Here is a 17,244-nt window from a genome sequence, read left to right as displayed (position 1 = left end):
TGATAGTAATACAAAGTGTGCTTTTGAAGTTAAAATTACGTGTGAAGTTATATTTCTCTGGTGCCTTATCAGTACTCAATACAACAGAGCTCTTTCTGATTGTGTTGTTTTAGAAGAGCAGTCCTTAGACAACTTCTACTAGTCATTTTATTAGTAGATTATCCTCTTCCAGCTCTGTATAACCCTTGTTGGGTTATAAGTTCTACAACGTGCTCCGGTATGCCTTGGTCAAACCCCGTTCGAAAACCCTCCATGATCTTCTTGTGTTTCTCCAGCAACCCCAGCTGCGTTAGTTTCTTTTCCCACTCTACGAGGTTCATCTCGCACTCTACTGATGACGGCCATTCCTTGTTTGGTGTTAGCTCTGGTATCTCGCCTATTTGAGCAGCAGTCCCCGCATCAGTATGCTTTCCTAACTCTTCTGCTACGTGAGTTTAGCTGTGACTCACTCTCTCCTTCTTGCTCTAGCTCGGCTGACGCTGTTTTCTTTCCCGTGACACTCTGGCTGCCATGGCCTGGGGTCTTTTGTGCACTTGGCGTCCTCTCTGCTCTCAGCCGTGCCTCACTGTTCTCATCCGTTTCCATCGTGTTTTCGTGGTCTGGCACGCCATTACTCTCTCGGATGCTGCTAAATGGTTGAACAGGGGCACATGAGGCATTTGTGAGTTTCATTTCTTCTGCAAGTCAGGACGTCTAGATACATATGTGTACAACTGGACTTGGAGCACGGTTCTAGTTTCTATTCACTATCATTCAAACTATCACATTGTACATGACCTCTGACAACGTCATCACTTTGTTTTTAGGACTAGATATATTATAAGTCTTTTCCTAGCCTTCCGGGTTCACACCAACCGCCCTGGGCATCACCGCTCGATGAGGCTTTGACCGACGGGATCAGGGAGGGTGTCACCGGTTACACAAAGAACCTCTTTGGTGATTTTTGACGGGTGCAAAGGAGAAACGTGCGTAAGAGTGGGGTGAAAGGGAAGAAAAAAAAAAAAAAAAGGGGGGGGTGTTAGGTGTGGTGGTTGAACGGACAATGTGAGGTGAGTAGGTCTTACCAGTTCTGTTTTCCCCCTCCGTTTTGTCTATTCACGATGGCTAAAGCGCCTCCTTGCCCGCTTCCGCTCGGCTTTGCCACGATTGCCAGTTGGTTATGTGGCTTGCTCGTGCTTGCCATAGATCCACCTTGACTGTACGATGGATGAAAGGAGCTACCGTATACGTTTCCACCGTATGGGCCCAATGGGTGAAAACCGGAGGACGATGAGGGGAAGGTGTTGTTGTAGGGGGCGTTATGATGATTGCAGTTGGAATAATAGCCGGTGTTCTGTGTTTGGTGGTATGATGCACCTCCGTGGCCTCCGCCATGATAGTCGGTTTTCCAGTTCTTCCTATAGCTGATGTTACGGTCGAAGCTCTTCCGCTTATTGTTGCTGTTGTGGTTGTTTCTTCTGCTCTTTGAACTATTCTTCCAGCCGTTTGCATCTTGGCTTGATGTGGACACTTCGTTCTTGGCCAGGGGTCTCCCGTTGGATGATTGGAGTTTGTTCTCGCCGGTCGTGGTCGTGTACGGGTTCTCCGCGTAGCTCCTTTCGCCGCATACTTCAGCTTTGTCCTTGGCCGCTCGTAGAATGTCTTGGTGTAAGATACCTGCATTGTTCATCTGTCGCTTGCCGTTCTTGGTTCTATTCTGCATGACTAACTTTCTCACTTTGATGCAATATCTCAAGGCAACCATCCAGCACAATGTAGATCTCCTAATATCAATTACGTTGGCCTTGTGCTTCCTGAACATCTCTGCCGTTCGTTCCATGTGGTAAAACTCTTCGACATATCTGATGAATAGATCTATGCAGTCCATCCACTCGCCGTAGGACAGCAGGAGTTTGTCTTTTGGAGTCAAGCCTGAGTAAGTTGGCACATCGTCTCCTTCTTGGAGCTCCTTCACGGTCTTGACCTTCTTGAGACCAGCCTTCTCTACGTCTTTCTCTATCCAGTCTGCATTGAAAACAGTTAACGGAACATATGCTTGTAATTTTGTCATTCTTTGATGTAGGCCGTTTGATAACTTCAGCAGGTGATTGTTTGACAGCTCTTGGTCGTCAACGAAGTTGATCTCTCTTTCGGGGTCTGACAAAGCATCGCTCTCTGAATCTTCTTCAACCGGTAAAGATCGCTTTCTTTCCTTCCTGGGACCCGTTGGGGGATTGCTCTGAGGGGCTCTCGTCGACTTAGCTTGGACTGTGATTCTCTCATCTGGTGGTCGTCTTTGGTCTCTGGTCATTTCCACCGTGACGGGTTCCTCATCTAGGATTAGGGACTCCGTGCGGGGACGTCGCTGTCTTGTCCTCCCTCTTTCTTTGGGGGCCTCGGTTTGTCTGCCATCATTCGCTTCCGGGTTGAATGGGATTTCTCCGTACATTGCTTCATAAGCTGACAGCATTGTTTGTCCTAGCATCAAGTTGCCTTCGTCAAAGGATTTGACTATTGCTCGCCACCAACTGTTTTGGCTTTCGTCTTGTGCATCTACCCGGGAGGATGATAACGGTATTATGTCAGTTCCTCGTTTCTTAACCGTTTCCTCCACTCATTCCGGGGGGGGGATGGATTGTGAATTGGTGTGTATGATCAACCCTCTACTAAGTCTGGTTAAGTCTGGTCACTGAGGTCATTTCTTCCTTTTTCCAATCTGTCCGGCATACGTTTGTGCCGTATTGTTTTCCGACTATTTGGTCATCTCGTTGTGCGTAACGGTACTCCACCTCTTCGTGGGATGGACTCTCTTACTACACGGTAGCCGAACATTTCCTCTGACGTCCTCTTCTCTATGTGATATTTGTCCCCTCTGGATTACTTTTTGGCCTTCCGGAAGATGGTCGCATCAACATCATTTCCTACTTTTATTTCTATTTACAGATGGTCACTTCAACATCGCTCGACTTTCCTGGTGGACACGTCTACACCCAGTCCTTGTCTCGTTTTTCCGATGGACACATCAACATCATCTTCTCCTTATCCGTGGTACGTGATGGTCACATCTACATCTATCTATACCGCTCCTTGGATAGGTTTCTTAGGCTTCGGAGGCCTTTGGATGGTGCATATATGGCTACCTCAAAGGAGTTGATATGGTGTCCGGAATGATGTGGAGTTGTAAAGAGGATAGGACGTGGAATTGGGAGAGGGGTAGGTTATGTCTTTGGAGTTATGTCTTTGGAAAGGGGGAAAGGATCTTAAGAAGGATGAAAGTATATATATATGCAGGATGAAACTTTGGTCATGGTCTGTACCTTGTCTTAGATCCCTCTCCACGTTTATCATGGCCAAACCCTTTGGTCGTTCGATTTCGTCGGGGGAATCCCTCGGTTGCCTTAATCTCCCGTATGGAGGAATTGGTATGTTGTCGGTCTTGTTTAACTTCCGTTCTTCTTCTTCCTCCACATACTCTAGTTCTTCGTCGTTGAAGTCGTTCTTTGGGTCGTCCCCGTTATCTTCCTCAATTCCTTCGATAGGATCATCTTCGTTCTGGTTGTAAACTTCTATTTCTTCATTTTGATCTCCGTCTCGGTTTCTTGATCTACTCCTTGTACTAGGGCCTGACTCTCCATTAGCTAGTGCTTGCTCAGCTAGTCTTCTGGACTCTATAAGTTCTTGTGCAAATGTAACCATTTCGTGTCTTGATCCGTGTGTTATTGCAATCCGGATACTTTCTTGGTTAGCTGATATTTGAAAAGGTTAAATATATAATTTTCGTAAATTGTATTTAAACTTAGAGTTCCTGAAGACTGGTGTACGTTGATCAGGCGTGGGAGAGAACTTGAGAGAGAAATTTTCCTTGGATCGGTTCTGGGAAATTTTTCCTCAACTCGCGTTGTTCTCTCTATAAGCATTTATGCTGATGTCTGAATCAACGTTACTCTCAGTCATGGAACTCTGCGCCAAGTCGTACCTTGGTTGGCGCCACCAATCAAGAATCCCAAGAGCGAAAAAGGAATCATATCAGCTGATGAAGCATTGGTTAATGTTGACGTAGATATGAGTCGTTCTGAGATGGAGTGTCAGACTTGGTGTCAATCAAACGACCCTATACCCAAAACTTGCAACTGTGGCTCTCAGATTGTTAAGAGATGACTTGATTTTTCTACCACAACATGTGTGGTGTGAAAGTGCATGTAAAACAACTTCAAGGTTTTTGCTACCTCTGTGATCAAATAATTGTTGGAAGCAGATGGCAGGAGATGAATTATTTGTTGTAATGGGTTGTCAAGGGTCAATTTACTATACTCCCTTGTCACACATATTCTTCTTCATAGCTCTATATAAGAGATTCACCCCAATGTGCACAACAGTTTTCAGAACCCAGGATATTTGCCACTTGCTCAAGGGACGCAATGCAAGATATATCCATGAAGGAAGTAACTGTAAGGACTTTGAGTGTCCTCACTGAAGGAGAGGAAGGAAGGAAGGTTTAGGAATTGATTATATACCTTTATAAGGTGTGAGTTGGAAGGTCTACACCACACAAGTGGTGGAAAGCTTTCTAGAACCAAAGTACATGTTTTAATTACAGACTGACTGACTCCAAAGAGACAATGACAAGTGGTCAGTCAAAGATCGTCAAGGAGTCAGATTGAGGTAGTGTCGGGGAGTCCATTCTCAAATTTGTAACTCTTATATTATCAATAGATTTTTCCTTCCCTTGCTTAGTTTCCTACTAAGTGAGGGAAGGAATAGATGTGGGCGGTAGGTTTCGTGGGAGTTCCTACTTCCGACAAAACCTGGACTTTATAGTTATGCGTAAGTAGAAACAATTGTGGAGAGTTCATCTCTTCTGGGGGAGAGTATGAATTCTCCTCTAATCGTATCTACTTCTTCTCCGAGATTTCTGTTTGGAAATCCTCGTTGAAGAAGTTTAAACCTGTAGAGTTCATTTGTCTCTTCTCAGGTTTGAGTACGTTATCTAGAGGGGATGGAGAAGCCTAAATATCCCTTTCTTGGGTGGCAGGCCTGAGCCTAGTTAGGCTTCTCCTTTCCCTGTCGCCTTCACATCTTGGGTATTTTGTGTTTGTCAAGGTAACAAGGAGGCAACCTATCTGTTTGGTGTAAAAGATAACACAAATCGTGTCTAGATTGCTAATGACAAGGATAATATCAACAGGGTACAGGAAGTAAGGAAAGACAATTGATGAAAGTGTGAAAGGGAGGACAACAAGGGGGGGTGTTGAGTGAATAGGGAGAGGTTAAGAAAGCTCAATGGTACCTTGGAATGACATCTTCCGTGATACGTAAGATTCTCTTTGCTGCTTTCCATTCTTGCTTGTTCCATTCACGCTGATATAGGGTGTGACAGGAAGATTTCCACCGGCCGAGGGCTGTAATAGCATCTAAATGCACTCCTGCCTTGGTCAACAGGGTCGCTCCTCCTATCCTAAAAGAATGGCCGCTCAATTTCGAGTCTTTTCCCCAAGTTCTCGTCATTATCTTTGTCATTATTGGTCTCGTGATTGCCGCGTGGCCATTTGCCTCGTGAGTCAGAAACAAACATGGGTCTTTGACTTTTTCTAAGCTAGTCAGTAGTTGTTGTAGGGCGGCTACCGGGCAGAGGACGCCTCCTGAGGCCCTCAAAGTTAGGAGTTGAATTTCTCCTGGAGCAGCCGTTTTAGCTTTGCAAAGTTGGATTTCAGCTACCTCTTTGGTGTGCTTGGTGTAAATTCTAACGTCTGTTCTTAGGATGGCAGTATGATTGTGTCTGTAATGTTTGACTGATTTGTATACGAGTTCTCCCAACCGGGCGAGTCCCCAGTATGCAACGAGGACCAGAGCGGTTAAGCCTTTGGAGTCTACTTCCAGCTCGGCAATATCTGACACTAGAGAGAGGAGAGCTTTTGGCACAGGGGCCAAAATCAATGCTCACAACTATGTGAGCGTTGTAGACTTTCCTGAAAACTCCAAAAAAGATTCATTTTGTTTCAGAATCATTCAATTCATGAGTTTGGTAGTGTTCAGGCAATCAGGCTGTTTTCCTCAGATTTTGCTTGGCATTGCTGGAGAATGCTCATTTTCATCTTGGATGAGCATTCTGTGGGCTCATTCTCTGAGATGAGTATTCAGGATCCGCTCATGAGGCATACTCAGAACAGCTCAGAACCTCTCCAAGATGGAAAAAAATCATTTTTTTTTCACCACCCTTCCCAATATATGTCAGCACTACACCACAAATTTACCCCGCTTTTGTTGAAATTTGGTTTGTGGGGTACCCAAGAATCACGACCGGAACCTGGCCCAAATTCCGCGGGTTTTTGAGCAGAGACCGGGTTTTTGGACCACCTTCAAGTATTTATCTTCAATTCATCAATCATTCATCATCAAATCTCCTAATCCCTTGGATGTCTTTGAAGATCTTAAAATCACTCAAAAGTCTACCGAACTATGGATGGTTCCTTTGAACAGTTAGTCATCTCTTTCCTAATCTATAATCTTAAACTAATCTCATTCATAATTCTTCAACAGAACACATCAAAGGTATCAAGATACATTAAACAAAGCTTTATCAGAATTCAAATCATTATTATCTTCAAATCAATCAAATCAATGGAAACCAATCCCACCTACTGCAACCCAAGTAAATCCACATACTCCATTTTTAGATTCGAAACCAAACCCACGTGAATTATTAAATGGAATCGGTCCGATTGATTTTCAAATGTACAAATTCATCTTAAAAAATCATATGGTCAAATGGTGGTTAGAGCTATCAGTGATCTTTGGATTGATCAATCTAAAGTTAATGTGGATGATTTTAAATCAGTTTTGAATCCTCCTAAGCTTAGAGGGATGTGGGATAATTTAGTTGATAAAGCTCAAGGTATTGAAGTCTTCGATTCCAATACTAGGATTGTGAAAACCGATTTTAGATTAGGTTGGCTTGAAAAGTTGAGTGGAAATTTATATCAATCAATTCTTCATTAACTTATATCTTTCTTGAATTTTCAAACAATTCTGGTGGTGTACTTTCATTGACTTATTTTGAACTTATAGTCCAAGAGATTCGATTACAATTACCAAAACGTTTCATGAATTTAATACGATTATCGATACTTCAACTTCTTTACTTCCTTCAGTAGATGAACCAGTTTACTTAAGCCCAACTAGGGAGAGGTGAAGTATCCAAAGCTTTGTGCTCTCCGTCAATCGAGTTCGGACCAATGAACGATTGAGGAACGAAGTCATTGTACCCGAGCGTTGGCAGGGATAGAGAGAGGATCCGAATCTGGGGGTCCATTGTGGTGCTTCCCACGGTGCTGGTACATTGAATCCTGTTCCTGGGAATTGAAACAAGGAAGCATCGAGCTGGGGCGCGGCGAAATTCAATAACTCAAGTGTGACCGGTCAAGTATCAGGAACGTAGACAGCACCACTTGCATCAGCGCTAAGTGATGGGAGCTCTGGTGCAGTCGCACTCATTGGCGGGAGCTCATTCAGAGCGCAAGATGTTTGTGCAATTCCAGTATTTGAAGAAGAACAAGGTGAAAGCGACTAAGTTTCACCCGCTCCTGGCTGAATTGCTGAACTCCAGAGAGTCGAGCCCGGGTTGAGGGTTTCTTCATCGCAACACTTCAGCACGTGCTCCAACGAGGCGTGCAATTTTGCAGCTTGGAACGTGCTATCATGTGTGCGAGTGTTGAAGTGGCGATAGGGTAGATCAAAGGTCAACGACTGTGGCGCACCCTACAAGCTAAGTAGCACTAACGTAGGTGCCAATGCGGCCAGGATATTCACGCATCGGTAGGCATCCGCATAAGATTCTACTCGATAAGAGGCTGTCATAAACTCGTGTCAAGTAGAAACGGCAAAGATGAATGTAAGGGCCGCCGGAGTGATCTAGGAGATGAAGTACGCGATGGATATATATATGTAAATGTGAATGTGATCTATTTCGAGAAACACATCTTTGAATACGACACACTGACCACGTAAGGTGTCCAGGTAGCGCTGAGCTCAAGGAAGCCTCGGCTGTTGAGGTGGTCGATCACATTTATCAGCATCTTAGATGCGACCAGACATGCCTTGAGCTCTTGCTGAGGATGAGTAGCAATCAAGTGTCGATGAACAACGATTTTCAAGTATGCAAGGAGACTGGTGGGCAAATGAGACAATTCAAAGCTCAACAATCATCTCAATCAAAGAATAATTCATGAAGACTACCCACCATTCAAACCGGGATGTGGTCACCAAGTCTACCTCGTCGGATGTTTCGGGATCCCATTTAGCGTCATGAGGTATCTCGCAATGGACATACATGTCAACAGATTGAGCAATCTCCTGCACAAAAGACCGGTCCCAGTCACAAGCCTTGCTTCCCGGGATAATCTTGAGTGCCGAGAGTGTATCCAGCGAGCGAGAAAATTGGTAATGTAGATGATAAAAAGCCAAGTTGGCCTTGTTGGCGCGAGTTGTGAGGTAGAGGATTTGATTGTTCTGAGAAATTTCTTGCAGTGATTGCGGTGCCTGTCCAGCATATTCTTCACAAAACCGACTCAAACGCTCATCATCGACTATGAGGGGGTTTGCTAAATATCGTGAATGGCACGTCAATATTATATCTTCCTGAACCTGAGAACCTGACTACGACAGGTTGAGGACCTACCGACGGTGACTGGTGAATGATTCATCATATCGAGATTGCAGACTCCGTTAGATTCAGTCTGAGGCGTAGTCGAGTCAGGCACACTCTTGACCGTGGTTTGACCAGAGCTGGCAGGTTTCGAGGAGTCCAATGTAGACTGGAGCTGTTCATGCGTAAAAAGGGACGTGAAAGTGATCACTGTCAGCTGAGCTGACAGTCAGCACTGTTGGAGACGTCCCAGTTGCCCTTGTTCCCGAAACAGTTTGGGTTGGTGTTGTAAAACCCAACACGGGGCTAGCTTGACAAAAGCCCAGCCAGCCACAGGTGTCAAGGGATGCCGCTGAGGATGAGCTGAGGGGCTTAGATGAAGGGAGCAGATGGGTCAGGCCTCCCTCACACTTCTTTGCTAAGGAATGTTGCCTGAGGGAGGCCTGACTCATCTCCTCAGTTTCTGTCGATCACACACTGAGCTGACAAGCAGAAAGAAATGGGAAACAAATGGGAAACAAATGGGAACAAAACAAGAAAATTTCAACGCTCACATAGTTGTGAGCATCAATTTTTGCCCCTGTGTGGCGTGACTGGTTGTCTGTTTGCTTTTTGAACTGGTGCTCTGACTTCCAGCTTCTTCGATGCTCTGAGTAGCGTTTTCAATCAGGTCAAGTGGATGTTGGGAAAGTTGTATCCGTGGAAGGCATGCCAGGTTCGTAAAGCAGTTAGGTATTTGGTTATTGTTGTGACTTTAACGGGTTTGTTTGTCGCGCGGTGGTTGACGTTATGTCCGGCCCAAACGATGAATTGTTCTACTGTGTCTACTGAGGCTGGAAAGGCTGGTCTGCGCTTCAGGGCGGTGTAAAGCTTGAACTTCTTCACGCTGGATGCGTAGGATTTGATAGTTGAACAGCACCATCCTGCCCGGATCATGTGTCGCTGCGCTCTAGTTAAGGGGCGCTTGACATTGTCTTTTATCCGGAGAAATGATTTGATACACTTCATGCCGGGTATTGTGGTATCGATGTAGGGAATAAGGCCTTTCTCAAGGTTCAAGCTAGAGTTCCAAGAGGGTTCGGATGGTGTATGAATTAGAAGGTTGGATGTAATATGAACTAGGGTGAATGATATATGGTACTGATACTGGGTTGGGACTTAGCAGGATGAACGATGGTAGACAAGATAGGGAAGATGTGAAGAGGAAATGTATTAGAACGAGGTATGAAATGGGGTGTTTAGTACTACAAAAAGGAGGTAATCGACGAAGACAAGGTCGGTAGTTGTCGTGAAGGTTTTAAAGGAGCTCTGTCTGTGTTGGAATTTCTACGCTCTCTAACCAGGGTCGTAAGTTGTCAGGGAGAGTTATGTGGACTTGCAGGTACCAAGGCTTAGAAGAGGGAAGTCCTCTTGACAACTCGTCGGCTGCGTTGTCTAACGTAGACACCCGTCACTGTTCCAGTTGGCAGTTGTTCTGAAAGAGGAGGGTTGAAATATTTTTCCATTCCTTGTTGACCCAGAAATCTCTGGAGGACTTGTTACGTAAGACTCCTTCAGTTGTCGTGTTGTCCGTTAAGACTAGAAACCTTTCTCCATCGAGGGAACACAGCTTCTGTACTATCAGCAGTCCTAGACGTACAGTGACTGTTTCCAACCAAGCGATCCCACGAGTTGGTTCGTCGAGGGGTTGGTCCCATCCGGGTTTCAATTTGAATTGTCCCCAGGACTTTCCTATGATTACACCAATGCCGTATGACGTAGACGCATCACCTACCCAACCGATGTTATTAACCAATCTAGACTTCAAGAGGAGTTGGTTTGGAAAGTTGTCTAGGTCTTTGCTCCAGACTTCCAGGTCACTCCTAACATGAGGGGGCATTTTGCGTTTGGCTTCATGTTTAACCCACTCGCATTTCCAGCAATAACCTGTCCGTAAGTAACAACGTAGTTGGGGGGCAATGTACAAAACATGACTGAGGCATCCGTACATCTTATCGACTTCTTTGTAGGTGTAATCAACCTTGGCCAGGAAGTCTGACAGTTGAGTCTGACGTTCTTGTAGCTTTTTCGGAGGTAGACAAACGGTTTTCTTGTTGACATTCCAAAGGAAACCTATATACTTCTGTTCGTTGCTAAAGTGTGTAAACTTGGTTTCGTTTGTTTTCACACCTAAGCTCGTGCTGTAAGCAACTACTTCATGCATGCTAAGTGTGCTTGATTTTTCTTTGATGACTAGGTTGTCATCTACCCATTGGAACACCCTGTTTAGCCCAAACTCCATTTCTACTAACTCCTTCCATGCGTCTGTGGGGCCACCAAAGCTCCTGCAGCCTGCTACTCCCCCAAAGGATATGCATAGGTCGATGTAAAGGAAGCCTTTGAAGTCTTGGATCAGTAGGGAGGGCCACTGGTTGGGGTGTGTTCCGATTTGCCTATAGGCTTTAAGCCAATCAAAAAGTGCAATCTGTAATGGTACTGATGCGTTTGCAATGTGGAGGGCGACTTTTTCGAAGTTGTCCCACGTCGTTTTGAATTCATTTTTGTTTACAAAGGAATTGACGCTAGGGATGCTTGGGTCTCGTTTTGGGAAAGATAAATTGTTCATTGGGCGGAAAGAACCATCACCATTTATCACGGCGCCAAGAGGGCTAGACCGAAAGAACTTGTACCTTGATGACATTTCTTCTTTTGTGTAGGGACCATACATTCTCCCTGCTGCAACTTCTTGTCTTAAGTTCTTCTCTATGTCCTCTCTAGCTGAGAGAGCTGACTGATGGTTGGGCGGGCAGAAAAACGGGAGGCCTTCAATTGAGTGGTCTGGGATACCTTGGTCAAAACCTGTTCTGAATCCGTCGAGAACGAATTGCAACCGAGGTAAGAGGTGATGCTTTTCTAGTGCATTTCTCCAGGCGTGAATCTTCATATCACATTTGATCCCCTTTGGCCACACTGGTCCGTTTTTGCTCTGGAATATGCTGGTCTTGTAGGGAAGATTGCTTGCTACGTCTTTGTGGGACGGTTCTCTGGGGCTTTCATTTCTAGGTTGTTGGAATCCTCCTCTTCCACCTCTGCTAGGAAATCGATTAGCAGCCATGGGGGCTGCAGGTGGTAGAGGGTGTTGGACCTGATACAAGGTAGGATTTATTGGCAAGTGATGATGTACCGGTGGGGGAGCTGCATGGTGAGGAGGTTGTCTGGCCGATGGGTGGTGAGATGTTGAGTGGCCTCCACGTTTGCCTCTCTTGCGCTTGAGTGGTTGTGTTTCTGAGCTTGTTCCGGCGTATCCATTTGTGGATGCTGACTGGACTGGGGCGCGGTTGTTCTGTAGGTAAGCTCCGGTTTCAGGGTGTTTGAACTCTGATTTATCACCTTTTGCGTAAGGGTTTGTTTCACCACAGTTCGCCTCTCCCAACCGTAAAGACTTGTCCTTAGCCTGGTTCTCATATTTTGTAATGAGAGTTCCTATGTCTTTCATCCGTGTTTTTCACGTTTTGAATCAGATGGTAAAATGTTTGATTCATCGATAGCACTTGAAATGTCATGTATAGCTGGTATAGTTGAATCTTGCCAATCCCAAGAGTGCTTGACTGGGACGATCGGAAGTGGAATAGGTGGATTAGGAATGTCAGGTACTGGTTCAATTTGCATACGATTTTCATGCAACACTAATTGGTTTTCTGATTCTTCCGGCTCATTTTGTCTTACCAATTGACCATGCTTCTCCTCTTGTAAAGGAACTTCAGGCAAAGACTCCTCAGAAAAGTCTTCTTGAACAAGTGAAAGAACAATGGGTGAGTTAGGAGGAGTGTTAACCGGAGTTGTCAAAGACTGAATCAGGATTTCAGTAGAATGAATCAATCCAATTTCTTCATCATGAGAATAAACCGTTTCACCCGTATCAAGCCTAATTCAATAGTTTTTCATTCCAAGTTGATAACCTAACAAAATTCCTGGCGCTGACGTTGCATCAAACTTCTTCCTAAATTTCTTCGAAATGAGCACGTAAGATTTGCAGCCAAAAGGTTTCAGACGGGACACGTCAAACTTCCTACCATGCCATAACTCATATGGAGTTTGACCATTGATCTTTGCCATCGGCGTCACATTCTCCAAGAATACTGCCGTATTGACAGCCTCAGCCCAAAAGGAAATGGGTAAGTTAGAGTGTTGCAAAAGTGCTCAAGCCTTTTCAGTGGTCGTCCTGTTACCTCACTCAGATACAGGATTTTGCTGGGGAGTATAAGGTGCACTCAAGTAGGAAATTGTACTGTTTTCTTGTAACATTTCACGAAATTCCTTTGACATGTATTCTCTGCCTTGATCATTCACTAGACTCACGATTTTGCAATTGTGGAAAGTTTCAACTTCAGATTTAAATTTCATAAAATAAGAGATGGTTTCTGATTTGGCTTTTAAAATATACACATGTTTATAATTTGTAAAAGCATCCGTTAACTTGGAATAATAAAGTCCTCCTCATTCTGAAACAGTTGACATCTTTCCACTGAGATCACTATGAACAAATTGAAGAGGAAAAGTAGCTTTTGGAAGTGAACTGGGGTATGGAAGACGATGGCCTTTAGAAATTACACAGTCTTCACAGAACCACTCATCAGGTGCCTTCACTCCATACATCAATTGAAGTCGTTGAGTGTTTGTGTGACCTGAACCTCTATGTAGCACATTGTAATCAGCTGATGTCGTCTTATTGCAAGTGAAAGATTTGGATGACGCGCCTAAGATGATGTCCAACTCTATAACTCGATTCCTGATTTGACCACAAAATCCAGCATATCCTTCTTTAGTTAAAATGACTATTCCTTTATCATGAAAAAGATGATAGCCATCATTGAGAAGACAACCCATACTGATTAATGGAGATCCTAAATTGGGGACGTGATAAGCTTGCAAAACAACATTTCCTCCAAAAGAATTACATAGAATGTCTCCTTTACCAGCAATGTGAATGACACTTCCATCCGCAAGAGAGACATCAGACTTTGCTTCAACGTAGTTGTTGAACAGATTGACCTTGGAAACCATATGGTCAGAGCATGCGCTGTCTAGCAGGATTATGCCATCATCAGTAGGAGTGCGACATGAAAACACGGTAGTTTCAATTACGTCGTCTAGATAAGCTGCCTGTAGAACGGCAGTGGTCGCTTGACTTCTGGACACAGGCGTTGGATTAGCTGGTTGAAGTCCCGGGAAAGCTTGATAGCACTGCTCAGGTTTGTGTCCTCTGACAGCCGGGTTGTGACGTCCGTTAGAACAGGTTGGGTAAGGAAAGCGATGTGTTTGTCGTGGAGGGCGATTAGCAAGTGTTGCCAAAGCAATTGAATTGTCGCGACAATGACGCTCGTTATAATCAACAAGATAAGTTTCCATGACATCAAGAACCACCTTTATTTTCAGGGGTCGTTTGGTGTCAAAAATGAAAATAGTCGTTTCCATTGAGTTCGGGAGGTTGCCGACGATAGTTTCACCTATCAATTCCTGAAGATCGTCGCTGAAATTAACACCGCAAGCGCGCATAGTTGCCGGTGCAGAACGAGTTTCCTTGATATACTCATCAAGAGAGGTGAACACAATTCGAGTAAAAGCAAAATAGGCTCTGCCCTTGCTGCTAGAGGTGGTGGCTTGAAATTTTTCTTTCATAAGAAGCCAGATTTTCAAGGGTTGATAGATAAACCCCTCAGACTCGACCATGATACGATATTGTTGAGTCATGTGACTAAACATTATCCCAGAAGCTTTTTGTTGACGCATGACATAGATGTTGTAAAGAACTTTTTGTTCTTGCGAAACAGGACCTTCAGGTTCTTCAGGTGCCTCTGCATCGGGGTCGATGAACTCGTCGAGCGATGCTGACATCAAGGCTCCGGTTGTCAGCCCTGGATACATATGTATGTACCCAAAGACTAACTTGTAACATAGATAACCACCTTTAGACAACTAATTACATGTACATAAACCCTACAAAACATATGTAACTTGTAATAAACCGTATATACAACCTAATTACATATACATATACATTTAAAATCATATGTAATATGTAATAAAACACTCATAACACCTCATAACTCAGTGTCAAGAGTTAAAAATGCTTATACTACATAAATTACATAACAGGTATATGTAATTATGTAGTATTAATAATAATCATAAATAACAGTAATAATTAAACCCTAAACCACTGCAGTGATATAAACAAATATCACTACAGTTAGGTCTGGAGAGGAGAGTATATAAACTCCTCCTCTCTCAGCCTTCAGAGAGGGATCCCCAAGCTTTTATTACACATCACTTTTAAAGAACATCTTTAAAGTAATATAGAAGTTCATAATCAAGGGTCTTATAAATTAAGACTAGTGATTTACTTCTCTACTTTAAACAGTTCCTGACTAAAAGTAAGTAATACACCCTTCAACTATTTTCTGGATCCTCTACTTTCCCCAAGTAGATTATTTACTAGGTTAGTGACCTTCAACAACTCACAGGGTAGTGGCCTATATATAAGTACTTAGGTTGGTGACCATAAGAACAACCCAAGGTTGGTGACCATAAGAACAACCAGTGTAGTGATCTAGACCTCACTCTTCATACTGTCAATAGAGGTTTGAAGGAAAACCTTGGATCCAGTTTTCAGTTATAATTAATTATAATTATATTTAAAATCTCCTTTTCAGGAGTCATTTAACTGTAGTCTGTCTGGATTTATCCAAACAGACCAGTCTTCTCTCCCCCCTTTCTTTTCTTTCTTAAATTTCCAATTGTAATTACTTTATAATTGAAATCTAAAAGATAATTATTAAAATTGCAAACCTTCCTTAGCCATCTAGTGAGCCTTGAGTCCTCAACTGAGTACCCAACCCTCACATTTGGGGGCCTCATCGTGTTGAAACCCAAAAACCTCAACCTTAAATAACCTTTTGTTAACCAAAAGTGTGAGATTTCATAATAAACTAGACAAAATAAGAAATAGTAGATATCACAAAACAAAATACATAATAACAAAGTGACTAGTAAGATAAGTCACTACCAACTTTTTACTCATTTCAGTTCATATCAAACATAACACCCATTAAAATCAATCATAAAACTGGATTATAATAATTACAAATATTCTTCCAAGTTATTGATTGTTCCAAAAAAAAAATTCATATCAATTTTCACCATTTTTTTTAATAAACACACTCACAAGTACAGTGTTCTATAATCTCGAAAGTAGCAAATCTCTCCTTTTCTTTACACATTACACTGAACAGTCGAGCAGGTTCTACTACAGAACCGACGAGTCGGGTAGTTACATATACAAGAGCTCAAATTTCGAAAATCCCAGATAAAGGACTTACTTAGATCCTAAAATAAAAGGAACTACTCCTTTCAACGCATCATATCGACGACAAAGAAAAGGAATATTGATTTCAGGATATCGAGTTGGACGAACGTTCAGAAAAACCAATCAGCAAGAAGACTCACCAAGGGGAATCAATCAAAACTGAGAAGTTTTTGGAATTTCCGGGATCGGAGCTCACCAGTCCTTCGATTCAGTAATTAAAATAAAAATCAGTTAGTATTTTTTTTGGAAACCTGACTTCTCTCAAGCCACCATATCGAAAACAATTACTTCGAAGAAAGAACACTGACCATTACTCTAATCACTCGCCACCAGATCAGGATCGATTCCATCCATTTTACATCCGCAAACGTATCCTAACAACAACCTTGCCCAAACAGCGACGAAGCAATAATAAAACTGAGTCAGCAAGAGATTAATACCTAATAATAAAATTACGAGAGAAACCTAACGTACGTCATCCGTAACAGTGATTATCGAACAAATTGACATAGGAATTGTATTGGATCAAAGATTTCACTCATATAAGTAGACTACGAATCCCGATTCAAATCGATCCTCAAGCAAAGTGAAAGAGCACAAATCAACTTGCTATCTACATCCTACTTATTCAATCAAATTCAACAGCCTTTATAACTTCATAACAGTTATCTATAAAATCAAAAGTAAATTCAAATCGATTCATATTTTTTTTCCTTTAATTTTTCTTCTTCTCGCTTCATTTTAATAGAATCAACATTAGCTTTGTTTATCTTGTTATAACCCCAAACTAACTAGTCTTGAGTTGAAAGAAGTAAAACTAACTTCCATTTTTTTTTTCTCTCCACCTTACTTCCTCTTCCTCTGACTATTATAAATCTCATCTTTTTCACTTGTATCGTTACAGTGTCTTTCCCCCATTTGTTTAACTCATTAGACCTTGCGAACCGAGGAACCCCTCAACAACAAGGCACGGAAGCGAACCGTACACACCAATCTACGCCAGCTCTACCCGAATCGAACCTAGACGGATCAGTTCTAGAGTTCGAGGACGCTTACGGAAATACGAGCCACAAACCGATTGTGATTGAATCCACAACCACTACACCGGCTGCTGACCCGTTATCAAACATCGAGATTGACTCACCCGGATCTGACGATACCGCGAGAGAATACGAGAGATCCCAAGGACCTCCACCAGAAATCGTACCACCTGAGTATCACAATAACAACAATCATCATTTGGTCATTCAAAATCCAGGACAGCCAGAAATCAGCCTTA

General features: G+C 43.1%; 4 protein-coding genes across 4 annotated transcripts; 1 reads left to right on the top strand and 3 right to left on the bottom strand.

The window, feature by feature from the left end:
• Nucleotides 1-817: 817 nt before the first annotated feature.
• On the bottom strand, nucleotides 818-2,464 carry MELLADRAFT_89776 (uncharacterized protein; the record flags this gene model as incomplete). The annotated part of the gene is made up of 2 exons (XM_007412680.1): nucleotides 818-872; nucleotides 1,065-2,464. 2 exons carry the CDS (start codon nucleotides 2,462-2,464, stop codon nucleotides 818-820), a joined length of 1,455 nt encoding a protein of 484 aa, XP_007412742.1.
• A 656-nt stretch (nucleotides 2,465-3,120) lies between these two features.
• MELLADRAFT_65245 (uncharacterized protein) lies at nucleotides 3,121-3,675 on the bottom strand (the record flags this gene model as incomplete). Its single annotated transcript, XM_007412679.1, has 1 exon — nucleotides 3,121-3,675. The coding sequence occupies one exon, from the start codon at nucleotides 3,673-3,675 to the stop codon at nucleotides 3,121-3,123; it is 555 nt and encodes a 184-aa protein (XP_007412741.1).
• Nucleotides 3,676-6,435: 2,760 nt separating this feature from the next.
• MELLADRAFT_108875 (uncharacterized protein) lies at nucleotides 6,436-7,168 on the top strand (the record flags this gene model as incomplete). Its single annotated transcript, XM_007412708.1, has 4 exons — nucleotides 6,436-6,455; nucleotides 6,517-6,692; nucleotides 6,815-6,938; nucleotides 7,045-7,168. 4 exons carry the CDS (start codon nucleotides 6,436-6,438, stop codon nucleotides 7,166-7,168), a joined length of 444 nt encoding a protein of 147 aa, XP_007412770.1.
• Nucleotides 7,169-7,756: 588 nt separating this feature from the next.
• Nucleotides 7,757-8,681, bottom strand: MELLADRAFT_56791 (uncharacterized protein; the record flags this gene model as incomplete). Its single annotated transcript, XM_007412678.1, has 4 exons — nucleotides 7,757-7,887; nucleotides 7,973-8,142; nucleotides 8,216-8,574; nucleotides 8,652-8,681. Coding segments are annotated over 4 exons (617 nt in total), but the record flags the coding sequence as incomplete, so codon positions are not given.
• Nucleotides 8,682-17,244: the final 8,563 nt, after the last annotated feature.

This window comes from Melampsora larici-populina (genome assembly GCF_000204055.1).
Source record: "Melampsora larici-populina 98AG31 unplaced genomic scaffold MELLAscaffold_32, whole genome shotgun sequence".
NCBI lineage: Eukaryota > Fungi > Basidiomycota > Pucciniomycetes > Pucciniales > Melampsoraceae > Melampsora > Melampsora laricis-populina.
The sequence above is the reverse complement of the archived record's forward strand: the minus strand, read 5'-3'. Positions and strand labels throughout refer to the sequence as shown.